General features: G+C 36.7%; 1 protein-coding gene across 16 annotated transcripts in view; it reads right to left on the reverse strand.

The window, feature by feature from the left end:
- Window positions 1-22,282, reverse strand: part of LOC149533827 (phosphatidylinositol 3-kinase, root isoform-like) — a 246,894-nt gene that overhangs the window by 33,023 nt on the left and 191,589 nt on the right. For all 16 annotated transcript variants that reach the window (XM_089804320.1, XM_089804314.1, XM_089804311.1 and 13 more), the window contains one exon: window positions 10,195-10,338. In XM_089804320.1, coding sequence (XP_089660446.1) covers window positions 10,195-10,338 — 144 coding nt within the window. The remainder of the gene's footprint in view (window positions 1-10,194; window positions 10,339-22,282) is intronic.

Consider the following 22,282-nt stretch of genomic DNA (forward strand, 5'->3'; position numbering starts at 1 on the left):
GAAACAAAATTTCCACCAATGGAAAATTCCGAAGTTGCGAAATTTCGCCCAAAGGGAAAATCCTTTGGAAAAATTATCAATTTCTTCCCCTCATTGTTCTAAAATTGCAATGCTTAAGTTGCCACCGAGTAAAGCCCTGAGTCTTGAGATTTTTACAAGAAATGAGGGGTGAGATTTTTGAAGATCCAAAATTTTCACAAAAGGGGAGATTTCAGAAGATTCAAAATTTCCACCATAGGGGAAATTTCAGAAGATTAGAAATTTCCACGAAAAGGTGAGATTTCAGAAGATCCAAAATTTTCACAAAAGGGGCAATTTTGGAAGATCCGAAATATCCACAAAAAGGGGAGACTTCGGAAGATACAAAATTTCCACCAAGACTTGGTTCTCTCACAAACTTCATCCCCTTTTCCAACATACAAACCCATCTCTCCCAAACAAAAAAAATTTCACTTTCCTCTTGGACTTAGAGCACGAAAATTCCCCTAACTGGCATCAAAATACTTGCACAAGCCTAAGACCAAAATCACCTCCTACTGAGCCAAAATTGCCCAAAACTCATCCTGGACTTGGAGACTTGAAAAAATGTTGCTGACCAAAACCACCTAAGACAAAGCCTCCTACTTGCTAAAACAAAAAAAAGAGGGTTCCCGTTTGCAATGGGGTGATGGTGTGAAAACTACACATCTATCCAAAATTTCTACAAAAAGGTGAGATTTTGACATATCCGAAATTTCCGTCAAAGGGGAGATTTCAAAAGATCTGAAATTTCCTCTAGGACTCATTTCTCTCACGAACTTTATCCCCTTTTCCAACATAGAAACCCATCTCTCCCAAACAAACAAAATTCACTTTCCTCTTGGACTTAGACCACAAAAACTCCCCTAAGTGGCACCAAAATGCTTGTACAAGCCTAAGACCAAAATCCCCTCCTATTGAGCCAAAATTGCCCAAAACTCATTCCGGACTTGGAGACTTGAAAAAATGTTGCCAACCAAAATTGCTTAAGATAAACACTCCTTGCTAAAAAAAAAAGAGAGGGTCCCCATTTACAATGGGGCAATGGTATGAAAACAATAGAAGAGTAACTAAGGAATATACCTTCATGATACCTTGCATTAAACTTACTTAAATCCTTATCTCTTTTTATATCGCATTTGTTGCCAAAAATTCTCAAATGCTTAACAATAGGCACATGTCAATACCAAATCTCATAAGGTGTCTTCCCAGTTCAATCTCTAATTTGTGCATGATTGAGTGTATAGACTACATTGCTCACAGCTTCTCTCCAAAACATCTAAGGAACATTCCTCTCAAGCATCATGTTCCTTGTTGCCTCTACAATTGTTCCATTCTTATGTTTTGCAACACGATTCTGCTAAGGATAGATAACTCCCTCTTGATACTGTGCACTTCACAAAATGAGTTGAAATCAATTGATGGGAACTCTCGACCCCTGTCTGATCGTAGCTTCTTGATCTTCAGACCTGTCTCATTCTCAACCAAAGATTTGAAGGCGTTAAACTTGTTAAAGCCTCTAGTTCTCTCTTTCAAAAAGGTTACTAATACCATTTTAGAATAATCATCTATCAATAACATGAAATACCTATTCCCTTATAAACTTCTTATCTTAGTAGGACCACACAAATCAATGTGAACAAGATCAAGCAATCTATTGGAGTTTTCTTTATTTGAGTGAAAAGTAGACCTAATGTGTTTACCCAACTAACATTTTTTGCGAGAATTATTAGCAATATATTTCATTAAAAGAAAATCTCTAACATAATAGAAATAAAGAGTGGGCAAAACCATAATAGGCGAACCAGCAGAGATGGTCTTTGTTTCATAGGCATTTAATGTTTGAGTATAATGGAAGTTTGAACACACAATGGCCTTTCAATAGATGTGTGCAACAATATTTCAATTGATCAAGAAGGTTTACTGCTAGCAAAAGTTTTCAAGAGTTAAGGCATGGTTGACAGGTGATAATTCAGCTTAGTAACCCTCGATGGCATAATAGAGGGTCCAATGATGGAAGAGAGGGGCCCTGCAATAGTAGCTATGATGGGTTGAAGGTGGATGTGGGTTTTGATTTCAAGCAAATAGAAAAAAACTTTGGCGACCCAAAATCACAAAGCAAAGTAATAAGCATTGACCATCGATAAGCCCAATTATTGACCATTCTTTGGTTACCTTACTAACCAGAGAAAATAGGGAATGGATGGAGTCAATCACTTTCTTAAAGAGCATGCGTTTATTGTAAAGTGGAGGTTTATGGCCAACCTATCCTAGGTAAAAACTATGGTGTGAGAAAACACTAGGACAAGGATGTCAGATTAGACTCTTGGCAAATGGCTTTCATATTGTTACCTATGCAACAGTTGTGTATAAAGTATGGCTCTTAACAATGGACCTTGTTGATTTTGAATTAGGTCCCAAATTTCAACCCAATGACAACAACGTTGGATGAAACACCACTTGGATCAAGCTCCAAAATCTACAGCAAGAATATTTGAATTCTGAAACCTTGAAAGTAATAGGAGTAAAGTTGGGAGGATATAAGCATCATGAGGAGGGAGTGAACTATAGAGACCTGTCAATATATTTCAGATTACTAGTCAAAAGGAAAAACTCTCATCCAATCTCGGATATGCCAAAACCTCGATCAGAGTCGGGCATGTGGAAACAGTTTTTCGAGGTGGAAGAGTGTCAACTCCTAGTAGCTAAGGAAAAGATAAAGGGTTGGAAATGGATGTGATAGTAGAACAAATCGTAAGGGATGCCTCAAAAATTTCAAAGGATAGAATAGATGATCCTTCCCTAGGTCAACTTATATTTTTTCAAGATAATGACGTGAATCAGATTGGCAATGCTCTTCAAAGGAGTGATTCAATCAAGGAGGAAATCAATGGATTGTTTAAGGAATGTTTTTCTTCTAAGGATAAAAATACGTTGAACTCGAATGAAGTCTTTGGGACGAGAGTTGGAATGGAGGGTGTCGGGAATGATATGGATGATCAAAATGGTAATCTCGGTAATCCAAGGTTTTTCAATGATGTGTATGAGGATTCCAAAGAAAATGATTATATCAATTGTAACAAAGAATACAAAAAAAATATTGGAATGGGGGGAGAAAGGAGGAGAACAGGCCTTTGCTAGCTTGGGACAAGATATGCAGATCCAAAAAATCAGGGGGTTCTGGTTTGCGCAATCAGGATCTCATGAATGGAGCTTTAGGGGCCAAGTTAGTATGGATTGTGTATAATAACCTGGAACTACTTTGGGCTAAAGTTTTATGGGAAAAATACTTAGAAAACTTAGAAGATAGCGGAATTCTTACCATCCAGAATCCTCCTTGAGGATCAGCAATTTGGAACTTTCTTTTAGACTGTAGAAGGGTAATAGTGCAGCACATAACATGGCAGATTGGTGATGGCAGACGGACTGAATTTTAGGACTCTTCGAATGGAGAAAAGATTAAGGCAATATTTGAGGCCTTGGATGAAGCTAAATTAATCACGAAACAGATGTGGATGTATCGGGTCAGGGATTATATGCAAATCAAGGAGACTTTAGTGGGGGAGGAATGGAGTCAACATTTGATGGAGAATCTAAATATTTCAGAAAACATAAGAAATTGGATGAAAGAAGTCTTGAAAGATAGATTCATTGGCTTGCCAGGGAGGAGGGGCAAACTAGTATGGTGTGCGGCAAAAAGTGGTTCTTACTCTATCAAAGTTGGGTATCAACTTTTATGCAATGAACTGGAGGCAAAGTTGTGGCCCTCGGACCTATTTTGGAACAAGGATTGCTTGCCTAAGGCTGGATCTTTTGCCCAGTTAGCTACAAAAGGTAGGATTCTAGCAGATGATAGGAGAAAATTTGGAGTGCATGGCCCTTACTAGATGTTGTTTTTGTGAGGTAAGCGAAGAATATGGAAATCACTTGTTAAACTGTAAGGTAGCCTCAGAAGTATGGAAAATGTTACAATGGAAACTTGGTTGTCACGGGCCCTTTCGTGAGAGGTTTAAGGATTTATTCTCTTGTTGGCCAAGCAGAAGACGTAATCTAATAAAAATGAAGTACCAAATATACTATCCATGATAATGGAATGAACACCAAATTGATTGTTGCCAAAGCTAGCGACTCAAAAGTTATTCAGATTCAACAATAATAGCAATTCAGATTACAGCCTTCAGAGAGCTCTAAGAAAACATAGATCAATTGCTAAATGATAAAGACCAACATACAGATTTGGTGCACAAATGAAATATCTGTATGAAAACTCCCAATGGCAGAATAGGGTGGCACTAAACCACCGAAACCTCTCATGCAGAATAGGGAGAGTCTTCCACCTCCAAAACAACGAATAATCTTCCTCAGCCTTCAGCCTCCAGAAATACAAAGAGAAATCAAAAACCAATCCATAATCATTACAATGCCTAGCCATCTCCTTATAAAAGCCTCCAAGAAGGATCTAGAGAATTACAAGCACAGGCAACAATATTATTTATTTTATTATTTTGTTAATTTAGGCCCCATATTTATTTATTAATTAAAGATCTTTTATTATTTAACTTAATTCCAGCGATCAATTAATTAATTAATTATTACATTAAACTTGGAAACATCCCAAAAATCCTTCAATCCTTTGATTATGAAGTTCACAACTTTATCTTGTTTGTCCTTCTCTTCTCTTAATCTATGATTTCAGTTTGCTCCTTTAATGGAGACCCATTTACAATTTGCGCTCAAGATTTGGGTGCCTCTATTTGTTCCCTTAAACTGTTGTCTTTCATCTTAATGTGTTCCGTTACTGATTTGATTTCTTCCATCTATTTTGTGCTACCCATATCAAATGGTTCTAAGTTCTCCTTTAGCTATTGTTTTCAAGCGAAGAGCTCTTCTTGTTCTCTCTCGATAGTGTTTTGTAGTTTTATGACATCCTCTTTGAGTACTTCTTACTAATTCCTATTAGCTTTTGTGATTTCATTCAGTCAGGATTCTCTGATTTGGTGCTTTATTTCTATACGGTTTACCCAATCTTTCAACCACATCAGTTCATTTACATAAAGCTCAGAGGACCATAAAAGTGGAGATGTGGTAGGATTATACACATGTTCGTGATCGCAATATCCATCGCCCATTTCTATATTCTCCACATTGATTGTGCTAGTTTTAGTTTGTTCTGTCTTAGCCTCTTTCTAAATTAAAAAAAAAACCTCTTTCTCCTATCTCTCACTCTAATACTCTTCAAATCGTCCATCAGTATCATGAGCTACTTTTGATTTCAAAAGGAACAACACTTGGTGAAGGTTTGCAAAATGGGGTTGCAAGCAGAGTGTATGTAGCCATAGAAGATACTTTGTAGTTAAGCACGCTCAAGCTGGAGTAGTACTGCGATAGGTGACCTCACAGGAAGTCACAGTGCTTCACCTATGTGACCATTACCTAGATCCAATGAGTCCTAAGTGTTCTATCATTGTCATGAGAGATGGGTTTGTGTAAGCAGCTACTCATGAAACATGGGTCAATGAGTTTGACTCAAAAACTACATAGTTGAATCTTGATAGCAATATCACTATTTCTAGCTATTTTGGGGAGGATCATGAGCAGTTTCTTTTTTGGTTGCCTCAACTTGTGAATTTGTCTACGTCATAGGACCCCCTTATACTATTTTGCATTGACAACGATTAACCTCTCTCTAATCATGATTCCATTACCCTCATAAACATCTGATCACTCAAAGCCCGAGGCCCAAGACGTGATTATGCTCTTTGTTTGTGCATTAGGGCACTTTTCTAGAAGTCCATTTCTGATTTGTAGTGTGGGACATCCAGATATCATTTGTCCTTCCTCACATAACCACCTGAGCCAAGACTCAGGAGTTTGCGTACCATAACCGGTTATAGCCGGTTCAAAAATTCCCGGATATGTATTATTTACTAACACTTGTGTTTTGACTGTTGGAAAGTTTTGTTTACTTATAAAGAACTAGAGTGTGCCTGTGATTGGAGGGTTTGAGAGTTTTCTTTGTGCCATCCTCTAATCATGTTGGAACCAGTTGCGTATTTTCTAGTAACATAAGCGAAGTAAAAAAACAAAGAGGAAAAAGTGCAATAGATGGTCAACCTACTTCTGTCTGTTATGGTCCACCAAAAACCCTATCTCTACCTTTAAAAGATCTCAAGAGACCTCAAAAAAAAGAAAATATACTGTCAGAAACTCTTGTAAAATGCCCTGCAAAAACCCCATCTCCAGCTCCGTCAAGAGATCTTATAAATTCTTCACAGTTGGAAGCCCTATCTCCGGCTCTGTGAACAGAAACCATTGCCTTTATCTTCTTCTATCATTACTGTCAGAAACTCTTGTAAAATGCCCTGCAAAAACCCCATCTCCAGCTCCATCAAGAGATCTTATAAATTCTTCACGGTTGGAAGCCCTATCTCCGGCTCTATGAATGGAAAACCATTGCCTTTATCTTCTTCTATCATTACTTCACCTTCTTTCAGAATAAGATATGTTTCAATGCGAAAAATTTGTCTTGTATAGCTATTGCCTTTTTCAAGTTTTGTCATTTTCTGTGTTTAATCTTATTCCAATCACTTTGTCTTATGTGGTTATTTGACTATTTTAATAGAAATAAATTTTCTCCTGTATATCTCCTAATCATTGCAAACTTTTATTTCACCTGTGTCACTAGATCCAATACAGTGAATGGTTCCCATGTATAGTTAATCCATGACTTGTCTATGATATGTATCACTGCTGCTTATGTGATTTTTGTCCTCACCAGTCAGCATATGGATTGCTCCTTTCTTGCATTAATATTCATCACATGCTTTCATATTAATAAATTGTGTATCAATTAATCACACCTATCCATTAAGCTAAATCAAGCTTGCTCCTTAATGTTTGGCTTGACTTTGACTGATGCAAAAATATCTTTGCAAACTTGTCTATGCACACTTGTAAATGTTCTTAAGTCACTTATAGATGAGGGATGTTTGCTTCCCAATTAAATTGTCTTTATAATTTTGTCACCAATGACAATCTCATTTCGACCTTTGACATCAATGACAATATTCTAACTGGTGTGTGGATTGTGAAAGATGCAAAAAAAAGATAGAAGATGTGTGGCGTGAGAGTACTGGTGCAAAATTGTCACAAGTGGTGTATTGGTGCAGAATTGTCACATGGTTGCTTAAGGCAGACTGTCAAGAGAAGCTACATTCAAGGGAGACTGTTGGGAGCAGTATGCTGAAGGCTTGTACATTGTAACTTTTTACATCCATCTTGTGCTGAGATAGCGGATCTCTGTAGCAAGTAATTTATATCTTGCCTTAAGATAGTAAAATCTTGGTTGCAAGTCTGGCAGTGAGCCTCACAGTAATATTTTTTAAAATATTGAGATATTCTCACTATGGTTTTTCCCTCATTGGCCTTTCAAAGCAAACCTGGCGATCTCATGTGCATTGGTGTTAATTTCTTTATCTTTTATTGCTGCAGATTAAAGTCATGTTTTGGAATTGAAGTCAAAAAATTATGCATTCTTAGAGACCAATTCCACCCCCTCCCCAAGTCTTCGAGTGTGTTCTACAAAAAGACTCATGTTTGTAGTAGATAATAAAAACAGAAGTAACAAATTCATTCTCTTAACAAAGGATAAAATCGGGACGAACTGTGATTTCACCATTACCTCTTTTTTTATCGAAGATGCCGCGAAAATAAGAAATTACAGCTTGATCCCATATCTAGTATCTAGTGTCAGCAAGGGGCAAAATATTCAGCAGCAAATCATAGTTAAAATAGGGATGAACTATGATATCTACATATGAAAACTGGATGTAGACAAGGCTTTTTTTTCTCCACCTTTGAATATTGTGTATAATGGAAGGTAAACAAACTACACAAACACTGGTTCCTTGGAGATTTAATTCTGACTATCTTACAGAAGTCATGCTCCTACTCTTAATAGTATAATACCATTTTCAGTATATAATTCAGAAATCATTACCTCTTGGAATTTAAAGTTTCCTTTCTCATCTATTCATTCTTCCATATCTTCTACTATGTTATGAATTGCAATACTAGAAGATGAATTTGGACCTAAAGGTCATTGACTTTCCATAGTTAGAAAATCTGAGATCTTACTTTTAGGCTGGCTTTCCAATGCTCCTTTTAATGACTTACTGCCTGACAATACCTCCCTGGCTTCACAAATGAGACTTGTAGCTGTGGTTCCATAGTTTATGCTCAATCATTCTGATTAAAACTTAAATAATCAGACAAGAAGAAGATCAATGATACACTCTTGACTTGGACATCAATTTATGCAATACAACTTTCATTTCTTATATTAAATTCGGAAGCCATTGAGACATTAATTTTTCATCACAAAATTACTAAAATGCAATAAACCGATATGGATTTATGCATTTCCTATAACGGTGAACAATTCAGAAACAGACGATGTATTATGTGTTAAATTGTATGAACTGGATTAATAGCTTAAATGAAGTTCAATTATACACATGGATGGTTTTTGAAAAGTGGTTTAATATAGCTTACAGGAAACATGCATTGAGAATTTGACCACACATTGACATTAGGAAGCAGATATTTGGGTAATATTGCATGGTCAGTCCATTTCAAGTAGATGCAATTCCATTTTGGAGGCAGGAAAATAGATTTGCGCTTTGGTTACTTCATCTCTAGTTCAAGGTTTTAGGATGAGCTTAACATAAAATGTTATAAGAGGTTGAAACATGAGAGGTAGATGTTTGGCTCATTGTACCACAGTTATGCGATTTCTGTGATTAGCTTTGCCGTTGCACATAGATCCGTCTGCAAGCAATTAACCTTTATGGTTTGATGCTCACATAATGCAGAGGAAAAAGTACAAAGGTAATGGATACAACTAAAAATTATGGTTTCATGCTTAGCAATAAAACATGATTGTGTCTCGAAGTGCAAGAGCAGATTTGCAAGTCTGAAACTTTATCACAAGGGTAAGATTCAAAAGGTCCAAGGAAATACTGTTTTTTTTAAATCCCAGAGGTAAGGTTAAAAAATGCTTAAGCTGGGAAAAGGATTCTTATACACTAATCTACTTAGTTACCAGATTCATGCCCTAGAGGCTGGATCCGGATACGGATCAGTGCCTGGATTCATCCGGATTCTTCCAGATTTTTTTATTTTTTTTTGCTTTTCTTTTTGATTTTCCAATTATTTCCTTATAATCATAACAGCTTTGATCCATAGATTCATACCAGAATCACAAATTCATACTATGAAATGATTTAGTTTTAGAATTATGTATATTTCTCTCATTTTTTAGTATATATAATGCATATATATATATAGACACACATACACACATGAATCCTCCACAAATCATAATTGGGGGAAAAATAAAATCATGAATCCACGGATCCGATTCACGTGCCCGAATCGGATTCATTTCACAAATCGGTAACTAAGCTAATCTAGCAACACTAGAACCAAAAGATCATTTATTCTTATCTCCAATTTTATTTGACTAAAGGTAAAATATATTGCCATTCGATTGTATCAGGATTGTACAGTTCCCCGAGATTACTACAAGAGTTAAATTCCCAATATTTGCTAATCAGTTTAGATGAAGATACTACAACAAACTTGACTAAAGTTTAGCAATTCACTTGGGTGATTCCTTCAAAAAAACTATAGCCAAAGACACATGTAGGTAACGGTAAAGATGAGCAGCTACAGACATATTAGGTGGGGGGACTGGGAAACATTTGTCTCCAAGAAAATTCGTCGTCTCTTTTTTATATGCCTTAATTTCTGGGTACATTGAATTCATCAAAGCCATTTTACTAAAAATGTACCTTGCCTACATTGAGAAAAAATTAATGAAAAATGATCTCCTCCAAAATGTCGTACAACTGATGTTTAAGGAACATATTTTCTCAGATATTAAATAGGTGCTTCCTAGATATCTCTAACACGTGTAGAAGTCTTAAAACTCAATTTATTATACTAGTCCAAAAGGTCCTGGATGAAAAGTAATAAAAACTATACATCCAATTACTAACCTCTCTCCTTTCGCTTTATACAACTATCCAAGTTTTATCTCTTATCTTCTATAATAATATTACCCTTTCTCACTATTAAATGTACAGAAAATTCTTATAGAAGTAACATTAATACCTCTCAGCTCCACCCATTGCTTCTACCATTTCCTTGCAGAGCTTCATGGGTGGTGGAAAGTGCTTTGGATCCCGTCCAAGTATGTATCCAAAGTCAACATGAAAAAGGCGCCCATCATCTGTTAGAAGAAGGTTATCAAGATGCCTGAAAAACCATGACTTGAGGTTACCATTCAATTTTCAAATAAAGAAATCACATATTAAACATTATTAGGAGATAATGAAAGAAAACAGTGTACACTGATAAATTGACGATTTCATACATGTTTTTCAAAAGTGGTTTGGGTATATGATTTAATTTTTTTGAGAATTTGCAGGTGTTCTTAAGTAAATATGCTGCTGCTCAATGAACTTCTTAACAGGCAACACTCCTAGAAAATATTGTTAGTACAATTACTGTCACAGAGAAAAGTTCAAAGCACAGAAAACTAATTTTTAGCAAAAACTGAGAGCAACAACATATAGCAGATACTAAGACATAAATAATAGACTTTCTGATACATATTGAAAAGGCATGATAAAACCTATGTGTCCTTGACAGGCAGATGATATAGCATCTACATGGTATGATATATTCCATTGTTTAGATCTAATCTCTGCTACATGACAATATTCTTTCAACTACATTTATTTTATTTCAAGGTTGATTCCCAAGTAGAGGTTTGACTCAGGCAAACACTTCCCCTCAACCTTCTTCCCTTTATTTTCTGTGTGCAGGAGAACGTTGCGGAGTTTTGGATCTGGATTCGGCAGCTTTAGACATAGTTATAAGATCTCTAAATCTTCATCAGATTTGGAGCTACAGAGACTAGATTGAGATTCCAGAACATTATGCTAGACTAGGTTGTCCAGGACAGCCTTATCCTTTTAGGCTGAGATTTTCATAGAAAGCAATTACAAGCGTCAGAAGCCTAGATCTAGAGTCTTACCTGATTCTAACATCTCTGTGATAGTCAAAAGAAGATCCAAATGTCATTCTTCCTCTTCTAACTTCAAGGTGAGTCCATTCAATCTATTTTCCTCTTGTACTTACTTTCATAGATCAGATATACTTTTCTTTGATCATTTACATATTAGTTTTACTTATCATCCCTTTCATAACGAATCCAAAATCCTATATGGCGTAGATCACGAATTGGCACCCTTACTCCTTGGATGTGCTAATCGAAATCACTTTGTTAGAGGATTTGTATTCCAATGTATGTCGGAAGTGGGATCTAACACTGATCACCATTTTCTCTATCACATCAAGAATGGAGCCCATACCAAATGCTGAAAATAACATCCAAGAGCATCATTTAACTCCTCCAAATCATTTAAGCTAATTGGAAATATCAAAACACCCCTTGAATCATGCTAACACAAACTCAGAATGTCGCAACAACTGCATTGCTAGAGGACCCAAAAATGGGGACATTACCAACCCTTGTAACTACTTGAGAATGACAAGAACAATTAATACATATTTGGGTAACCAATATTATTGAAACATAATAATAGACATTATAATGTGACTACAAACCAACAAAATTAAAAGTTGAGGGATATGTAAAAGTTTTATTTACGAATGCCAACTCTAGCAATTGTGAAGATTTGACAGGGGGAGGCATTAAAAGGAATGGCGAATAGAAAATTTGCATACGTCCTACCATGGGGAGAAAAGTTGGTAGGTAAAATATTTAGGGACTGAGGAGAAACAACAAATGGAATGACAAGGTTTCAGCTTTAGGATTGCAAGTTCAAGGTCTACTTTGGGGAGGAAGTCATAAAGAGGTCTAAATACTTGAAATAGGGACAGAAACAAACAAGTATCAAGGAAGATGAAGTGAAGATGTATTGAGAACGTGGGATCAAATTTAACATCTATATGGGAAAATGTTGGTGGGAATCCTAGAAGCTCAACATTGAGAAAATTTAATCTGGTAAGGAAGCTTATAGTGCTATCAGAACTTTAATTCTTGCCAGCCCGTAGGGTAAAAACGTTGAAACCAAGTATAGAGTCAAAAGAAAGGTTTTGGTTGATTAAAGCACTGCAACAAGCTGGTGACAAGCTTTGTAATTATCAACCCAAAAATGTTTCTTTTAACATTTTGAATGGATGTTTTCATTTAGTGGAACAGTCTTCTTCTCCCTTTTTACATTCTTCTCCCATCCCTGTGAGGATATCTTTGGAACAAGACTGATTGTTGACGCATTCAGATGCAGGAATTAGATTGATGGTTACTTCAAGCCTCTGTGAGGTTTTGATAATTTCAGCACCACACGGTCCCTTTGATGATGACACCATGAAGAGGGTATTGGTTTTGATGGTTTAGAGTTTTCAAGGTCTTGATGATGTCAGTAGCGTTCATGCTTCAAGAAGGTTTGTCATACTGAAAAACTTTGCAGCAGTTAGATTAAGTAATCTACTATTGGATTTGAGTTTGCAAAAATTGATTTATGATATGTTTCGTCATTTTCTGGTACTAATTAGAAGAGCACATGGAAAAGAGGTCATATAGATATGCAGAACATTATGCTTCTAACTATGAAAGGAAGTGAAACAATTTCCCAACCTATTTTATCTATGCTATGGATTGTTTTGAAACAGGAATGTGCAATTTCTTCATCTGCATATAAATTGGTTTGCAATCTGTTCAGACAATGTGAAGGAAAGATTAAGTTTCTCCTGAGGCAAGAAGAGAAGGAGGCTTGCATTGAAGAGAATTGTTTTCCACTGGGTGAATGTGGGATAGAGTTTGGGAGTGAAGTTGAATACTCTCGCATTACAGAACAATGTGGTAATGAAGTCATGAAGTCTGATTTCACTAAGCCAACAGTAGAAGAGTGCCATAGATTTTATGAGAGTTATATAGAGATCAGCATTCATGAGTATAAAGAAGGGATGAATTGCTCGTAAGGTTGAGAATTCTACATAACTTTTGATGAAGGGTTCTTACAGATGGAAATGGGTCTGGTTGTGAAAGTACCAGTTATTGTGATGACTAAGAATATTTGCCTGTGCAAGATTTGAAGAATCAATTAGTGATCATAGATGAAAGGGTTGTGCAAGTGCTACAAACAACTAACAATGCTCATAAACAGTTTGACGAGTTTGTATGGGCTCTTCAAATGAAGGAAAGGAAGACTGGGGTAGCAAATGAAATTTCTAGTGCACAGTTGCAAACAATCAAGGGAGCATTAGAAGAGATAAAATTAGATTACTTGCAATTATCCAGGGACAGGGACATTGCTATCAAGTTCACTGAAGACAGAAAAAGAAATTGATGAACTTTGCTTACAGTTGAGTATGGCTTACAAGGAGAGAGTTCAAGAATCCAAGAAATGCATATGATAGTTGAAGGGATTGATGAAATATATAGGGAAGAATTGTTATCACATGATTCAGATCAAAAAAATGGAGTGATTGATGGATCTTCAGAAGAACCACTGGTAACAATTGTAGACCCAAGGAAATTAATGGGTCATAGTGCACAGATTGAAAAAACTCTTTTACAATGCTATGAATGGATGGAAAGAGCTAGACATGCTAAGATGATAGCTGCTCAAGCACGAAAGAACTTGCACAAAGTTAAGGAAAGGCACAGAAAAATAGATTCTCAAACAATATCAGACCTGAGTGTTCAAATGGATCCTTTCGATTATCATAGTGTGTCAAAAATTGAGCAATCAGAGTTACATGAAGAGTTGGCTTCTCAAACAGTGTTGCTGATTTTGGTAGACGTTATGTCACAAGTATCAAACTCCTATGATTTTTTCAATTTTCTATCTCTGAAGGATATGATGATTAAAAAGGATGACATTAAAAGATCAATTTCACGTTGCTTCGGTTTTTTGAGAACAGTTGATGACAGAGATCGGGGTGAATTCTTTTATAATTTCATGCTATGGATAATTGATGAAGCAGTTACTAAAGAATCTTATATGTATGATATTACTCATTTCATCTTGATGACTGATGATGAAGATGATGTCCAGATTTGGGATCCGGCAATTTGCATGATTAACAGAGTATTGAACAATGAAGCATATTACAGGTGTATCAAAATGGCGCAATGGACTCATAAGGAATTCATGAGATTATTGTGCAATCTAGGTGTCTTGGTAAACAGTATAATTGGTTTAGAAATTTAATTGCTTGAGGACAAGTGATTTTGGGAGTGGAGGACTTGTAATTTCCCCTTAATTTAGAAATGGAGTAAATAATATTAGTTAAAACAATTCATAAACTTATATCACTTAATTAATAACAATAATAATAAATAATTATTTAATACTAGTTAATATATAAAAATTAAAATAATTATAAGACTTTGTTAGTAATCAGTTTTAGGAAGTTGTATTATGGGAATTTCTTCCGTTTTAGAGGCACTGATGAGATGATGGAAGGGTATGGAAGAATTTATGATTTATAAACATTTCTCAAAACAGAGAAGGAAATCATTTCACCAGTGTGATTCCAAGTCTAATGGTTAGTTTAGTGCAAAGTATTAGGAGGGGATTGAATTTATGATTGTCATTTACTTAGAGTCGCATATAATACATTGGGAAACATCAAGTCTAGAAAATATCACATGAACTCAATATCCCATGGAAGTGATCCAACTCTGATATGGATGTCGTCATTGCAAAGAATGTCATAAAGTCATATTGATTGACAATAATAGTCAAGTTTTGAACATATATGCATGAGGAGTCATCGAATGTTATATACAAGCCAAGCCAATGTCTTCAATTACCCAAGGCATGACTCAGGTGGAGAGATTGGAAGATTGCTAGCAGAAAATGAATGTGGAATTACCTTCGTCAGCAATATTGTTCAAACCAAATAATGCTCACACAAAAATAAAAAAAATTAACACTTCGAAAGGCATAGTTTGTCTCCTAGCAGTTTGCCATGTCCATCTTGGATGGTCATCTGTAAACGATCTGTCTCCTCCAATCTGTGTGGCAGTGTCGACGTGGAATATGTTTTGGCAAGAATACTCATTAGTTGGAATGCATGGTGATGTAAATTTCTAGACACTTCTTGGAGGCCTTTCTAAAGAGATGGTTGCGCATTGTAATTCATCATAGATATTATTTAATTCATCTTTCTATTTCTGGAGGCTAAAGGTTGAAGGTAGTACTTCTGAAGTTTCAAAGGTTAAAGATCCTCCTTACTTTGTGATCACAGTTTTGGTACGAGTCATTCCTCACCATAGCCTACAATTAGAAATAATGTTCAGATATTTCACACTATGCATCAAGTTCGCGAAAGTCTGCATTCAAAGACAAATCTATGTTCATCTCTTGGTACAAAATTGTTATATTAGGATCTATTTGATATAATTTGAAGTACTACCATTATTGAATCTGAATTTTGTCTTACATGTGCAGAGCTTGTGAAATCTCTAGCAATTCAATTTAGTAATTGGTATGTGATCATTCTTCCATACTCTTTTATTCATTTGTGAGTGTATTAAAGGCATATGGTACATGACAAAGAGGGCTTTGTTGAGAGGTTTTCACATCATCGCCTCAAAACTTTTGCGGACCCCCTTTTTTTGGTTGCTTTAACAAATGCTTTGGAGTTCTCCAAAGGTTTTTGATTTGAAAAATTTACACCTTGGACGCCTTCAGGCCAGGAGAGATTTGATTTGGTTTATTTTTCACCCAATGCGAAACTTGATTTTTTTTGAAACATGTAATTTTATCCTTAGGCCAAACACAATTCAAAAACAACATTTTTTCAATGACTAGAACGAATACTTGGCAAGATAAAATTGCAATTTTTCGGACTTAGATAGAATTTTGAAAATTTGAAATAATTGTATAAGCTTGAGCATCTTCAAAATGAATGTGTTAGATTTAGTCATTTCGGAAAATTTTCAATTTTTTGGCGAAAAATGAAATTTTTGATAGTGAAATTGAAATTGGAGTTGGAATTTTGACTGTCAGGAAAAAGATTAATTTTGTAAAAAAAATTAAAATTAAAATTGTATTGCAAAATTGAAATTAGATTAAATTGCAAAATCTCATTAATTTGGTTTAAATTTAAACGAGAGGATTTTAGAAATGTTAAAGGAAATTTGTAATTTAGGATTGAAAATTGATTTTGGCTTGCTAAATTTGATTTTAATGATAATTTAATTGCCAAAACATTATTAAATGAAAGTTTTGACATCTCTTAGGCTTACCTTGTTTTTATTTTGCAATTTTTTATCAAAACTAGCAATTAAATGGGCCAATTTCACTATACGGCTAAGTAATTTTAATGTTGCATTTAAATCTGGGCCATTAATTAAGGGACTAATTTAATTTTGCTTTCCCTCCAAGCAGGTCACCCCACTTGGACAGGCGAAAAAAATTGGTATAAGAGGGGCTTCCCCCCCTCTTATTTCCTCATTCCTTTTTCCTCCTCCTTGGATGTGCGATTTTCTTCTAAGGGAGGCGAATTTCTTGCTTGGGCAATTTTTGGGGCAGATTCTCCATCTCTTGCCAGCATTTTATCCTTCTTGCTTGGGTGAATTTCTGCCCTAGGACAATTTTTGGAGTAGATCTGATTTTTTCCAGCTTGGGCAATTTTCTTAAAGTCTGATTTCTCCATCTTTGGCAGCGATTTCTCCTTCTAGAATTGGGCGATTTATTTTGGTGAAGAGGCAATGTGATCTAAGGTCTGATTTTTGGCAAGTGTCGGCGATTTCAAGGAAGTCGAAATTCTGATTTTTGCTAGGGCATCATTATTTGCAACGAGGATTGAAATTTCTAAGATCTAATCCGAACTTGAAGAGGACTTAGTTATTGGTAAAGGCAGATTTAAAGTAAAATTCTATTCAATTTTAGAGGTGAAAATTGGTTTTGAAGGCAAATTTTATTCCTTGTTCTTGCTTAGTTCATTTCCCTTATTTTCATCTTGCACTCATCATCCACCACTTAATCATTCCATTAATACGCTGAAGTTGGGAGATATAAGCGTAGATTTCATGATAGGACAATTGGAGAGGCAAAAATAAGTTAGACCACCCTAGGATTGAAGTTGGGAGATCTAAATGTAGTCCATCCTAAAGTAACAAATAGGCAGAAATAAGTGGTAGTCCCATCTCTAGGAAAGAAGTTTGGATATTGATAAGTGTAGGGATAGGACTTCGAGAGGCAGAAATAGGCTAGATTCCATCGATAGAAAGAAAGTTGGAGATTGATAAGTGTAGTCTATATCATTTAGAACGAAGGAACAGAAATAAGTGTTTAGGATGGTAGATGTTAATGCAAGCAAGAACCTACAGGGAACGAATACCAAAAAAAACAAGGAAGACATGATGCCTAAGACCACCTTCTTCTCGAAAGTGAAGCGAATAAGTGATACCAATATCGGTATAGTGAACATGATATAGTTGAAGGACAGATTGAATAAAGGACAATCCCCCATAGCGAAGAATATCTACAAGAGCGAAATTGTACACGCGGTGGCTAACATCAGCAAACAAGTGGTTGAAGAAGTATTCAATGCTCCCCAGCATAGAGGCATGACAGTGGTAACGATGGATCAAGCGGCCAAGTTATTTCAGGATAATCAAGAGGCCTACTTCATTCATCTAAAGCAAAATTGGTTACACGAAGGCAAGAAGGGAGTTACCAGGTCATCAAAGCTCACCAAGTCAGATTTCAAATCAGAGCATGGCGATCTTACTGTGCTTCTTAGTCGAATCATGGGCGTAGCTCAAGGTATGCAATAAGAGAACTGGATGTACTACTTTATTGATGAAATTGAAAATGGAAAGAGAAAATTTGATTGGGCTAGAATTATAAGTGAAAATTTAGAATTGCAACTTAAGACAATGCATAATCAAAAGTAATTCTATATGGGGTCCTATCTTTTCTACCTGATTGCGAGGCTGTATGAAAATCCTGGACTTAAGGCCTTAGGAGTGATTGGTAATGGGCCGGAGCAATGTTTGGTGCATGAGTGTTATCCACAGCTTTATTTGCACAACACCAAAGACTATAAGATGTTTTATGACGTCTTTGCCATGAAGACGGTAAGAATATTACAAAGCACACCTGCTAAGAGGCTCTCATTGGAAGCGGAAGTAAAAGTTAAGAAGTATGGGAGTTGGTTCATCCAATTTCCGCAATTCACATATATTAGAGTAGCAGGAAGCATAGTTTATCCCAAGAGACTTCCAAGGTACCCACCCGAAAAGATAGTTTTGATGGAGTTGGCTAGGCAACTTGAGCATTATAACAAAATGATGAAACTTAAAGGTGAGACAGAGATTACCTTCTCATTTGGAATAGGCAATGATACTTGCCCCAATTCTGTCACCTCTTTAGCTGCAGAGGAGGAGTTAGAGCGATATAATCTAGGGCGGTGTAGAGCAAGATAGGGATTCGATACTAATGGTCTTATCAAGGCATCTCACAAAAACACATTCAAACATATTACTACTATAGAAGATTTTTGGGCCTATGCACAGAATGACTTTCATGTGAGGAAGCTAGCTTTCTCAAGATTGTCAGTGGGCATGATGAGGGCAATCAAATGGAGAGGCCTTGATATTACTGAGCAACACGAAGATGATGAAAATGTGCTAAGAGAGGATTATGATACAGTGGATGGAACAAAATTGGGTTCAGTGGATTGGGATGATCATCAAGATCCTTCCTTACAGGCAGTTACAAGGACAATTGATCTACACACTAAGTCATGGCACAATGGGAAGTTAAAACAATTACAAAGTCAAAAGGTACGCCTTACTTATGAGAGGATGAAACCGGAGGAAGAAGGTCCAACGGAGTCAGTTGGACAGAAAGGTGAAGGCAATAGCCAACAACAGAGAGCAGTTAAGAGCAAGAAAAGAAATTTGGAGGTTGAGAAAAGTAAAGAACCTCAGTAACCTCCAACAAAGAGACGGAATGCAGCACCATCAAGGAGGAGCATAATTGAGGCTAGGAGCTGGGAGATTAATATAAATCGAGAAAGGGTCTCGGTAGAGGTGAGCTCTGATTCGGAATCAAGTGGTTACAGAGAGTACCGAGTACTCTCCTCTCTTAGAGAACCAACATGGGGATGATGTGCCAGTCACTAATGAAGAAGAGGATAGGCCAATTGATATTGAGGAAATAAGCCAGGCGCCTAAAGCCATTGGTGATGCTTTGCTAGTCAAACCAAATCTCAATTTGGGGAGATGCATTGCACCGCTATCATTAAGGCAAATGCTTATGCCAAGAGGCAAGGTGGTGATTGTCCGAACAATTGACGATATTCAAGGGTTAGTGGAAAAGGAAGATAGCGAGAAACAAAGACAAATTGCAAAAACAGTGGCAAAGGTAATCAGGAATGATAATGAGGGTCACCGAAAAGTTCAGATTGCTATACCAAAGGCTAGCAAGGCAGTGGATGAGATTGTAGCCCAGGAGTATGAGATAAAAAAGCATAACTTGGAAAAAATCACAGATGACATGGAATGTGAGGAGATCCAAGAAGGCATGGTTTCAATTAGAGAAAGGTTGAGGAAAGCAAATGAGAGGATTGTAAAGTTGGAAGCCGAAAACAAGTATTGGAGAGATTGTCAGCTTATCCAACAGTTGCACCAAGCCCTTCCACAAGACAGTGAGAGCAACATAGAAGAGATATCAACTCAGTTGCGCAAAGTCAAGGATTGGATCAATGATATAATTCAAGATGGGTGAAATTTCTTGCCTTCCTTTATCTCGGCATTTAGGTCATTAGTGGCTATTAGAGACAAATTCAGAACATTTGAAGGGGAGTGGAAGGATTTCCTTGTAGTCAAGGACTTAGCCATTCCTAGGCTACAGGCATTTATTGAGCTACCGAAGAGATATTTGGAGAGAACAAAGTTGGTAGATAAAGTAGGAATGAGTATGGTGGAGTCTTGGTTTGTTGCCTTGACCACCAGATTAAGGATACCTGGAGAGATACGGAACGAAATTGCACAGCACAACCCAAGCATTGACACTTCCATTTCAACCATGATGAGTGATGTTGGGGCTACACTTGATTTTGATGATATCAAAGAGGAGATTGTCAATGAGACAGAATTTGGATCAAGATTGGATGAGTTGGGGAAGGTTGCCATCAAGAAGAAACATTTGGGCACCCTTGCCTCCCTCAATGCCTTTATCGGATATGCGAAAGAGTATGAGAAGGATCATAAGAAGACACTACAAGCAGTGAGCAACATGATGAATTCAGCTAAGCTCAAGATGAAGCACACGCCTTGCCCTCCCATGAAGGAAGTCAACGACAGGCTAGCCAAATTCATTGCCTTGGCTAAAAGGATGAAAGAAAAGGGTAGAATTATATTAGAGGATCATTTGATGTAAGCCCAAGTGGCAAATTCTCCTTTCTTTTTGGGTAGGGTAGGTGTCTGATTCTAATTGGCTACCATTTTGGTGCCTTCTCATTTGTTGCCACTTTTCCTTTTTTTTCATTGGTCCATTGATGAGGTGGCATCTTCTCATTCGCCGATGGGGTGGCAACCCTAATTAGGGCTTTTGGGATTTGATCTGGATCATTGATTTTGCCTCTTAATCTCTGTCGTTGGTTGTAATTTTGGCCTCTATATAAGGCCTTTTGCTCTCATTTGTAAAGGGTTGAACAAAATTGTTGCTTAAGATAATACCAAAATTGCCTCTCTTTTTCATTGTTGTGACTTGCATGGTGATTAAGAACACTTGGTGTTATTGCATGGTTTCTACTTCTAGTAGTTAGACTTAAATTTCATTGAAAAGTAGATTTTATTTCAAGAATGCTGTTAAGAGCAAGAGTAGATGGATAGTTGCATGGTGATATTTAGTGGATGTTTGATAGGGATCTATAAGCCAAGCCACTAGCATTCTAGCGGCTGGTTAGAAAACCTTGTGTGGTAATCTAGTCTTTTCCCCTTGAATCATTGCATCTATGGAGGTAGAGCCGTTGGTAAGCTTTCCTCAGATTTGATCCCCGTCCATTTGCTAATCTTTTCATTCATAGGAGTAGAAGTAAAGCAGCGAGTAGTTCAATAGTTGGAGTTTTGAAGAAAAAAGTTAGAAAAGGAGAAAAATCATTAGCAGACATACCCTCCATCATCATCACCATCAACATCCTTTGACGCTAGTATAAATTGCAAAGCCAGACATCATCACCATCACAGCAAAAGTCCAAGTTATCTTCGAATGAACAACATAAGGCCGCCTACGTGATTAACCATCAAATCACATTAATATAACTGAGTTAGTATCCAAAGGTGTAAGGAACATTGGAGTTTTTCTTATGTCCTCATGAGTATTTACTTTTCAAGAGAGGCATTGAGTGTTTGATATTCCATATCATATATTCAATTGCTACATGTTATGTAGTGGTACAAAACTGACATCAATAGGCCTACTGTACATCACAAAGAGGGTCTACAGTACAACATAGGGCATAAGGTACATCACAGAGAGGGCCTACAATACATCACAGAGAGGTCATATAGTACAACCCCACTTCACTTGAGACTCCCTTCGAGCAGAGATTCTCTTCAAGCCAAGATCACTTTCGGGTCTAATTTCCCTTAAGGTTGAGATTTCCCTTTGAGCTGAGTTTCCCTCTGGATCAAGATTCTCTTCGGACCAAGTTGCCAAGTTGAGATCGCCTTTGGGCTGAGCTTCCCTTCAAGTATTGGGGACATTACAGTGGTATCAGAGCCAAATTGTTGCCAACCTATGTAACGCTTTAGAAATCAATTGGGTTGATTCGTTGAAAAAAATAAAGGATTGGATTAATGGTAGACGATAGAATGACATATCCCTCGAGGACTTCATAGACCTAAGTTTGAAGTACTCATCCTTTGAAGGTAATAAGACTTGCAACATCAATCTCAGATGAGTGATAATAAATGAGGTACTTAGCACAATGAGCCCTGCGAATGAAGTCACGCCTACATTGCAACCGGAGGAGGATTTGGACAAGAATAAGTCAACAATTGTCCATTCAAATATAACATATCCAAATTTTCAAAAGGGTGAAGATTGCACAAATTTTGTCAAACTAGCACTTCACGATCAACTTGCTCTATCAATGACACTTTTAATGATCAAGCGCTACCAATGATTGATCAGCTTCA

This window comes from Cupressus sempervirens, chromosome 10 (assembly GCF_028749045.1).
Source record: "Cupressus sempervirens isolate cs-2001-9-10 chromosome 10, ASM2874904v1, whole genome shotgun sequence".
Lineage (NCBI taxonomy): Eukaryota > Viridiplantae > Streptophyta > Pinopsida > Cupressales > Cupressaceae > Cupressus > Cupressus sempervirens.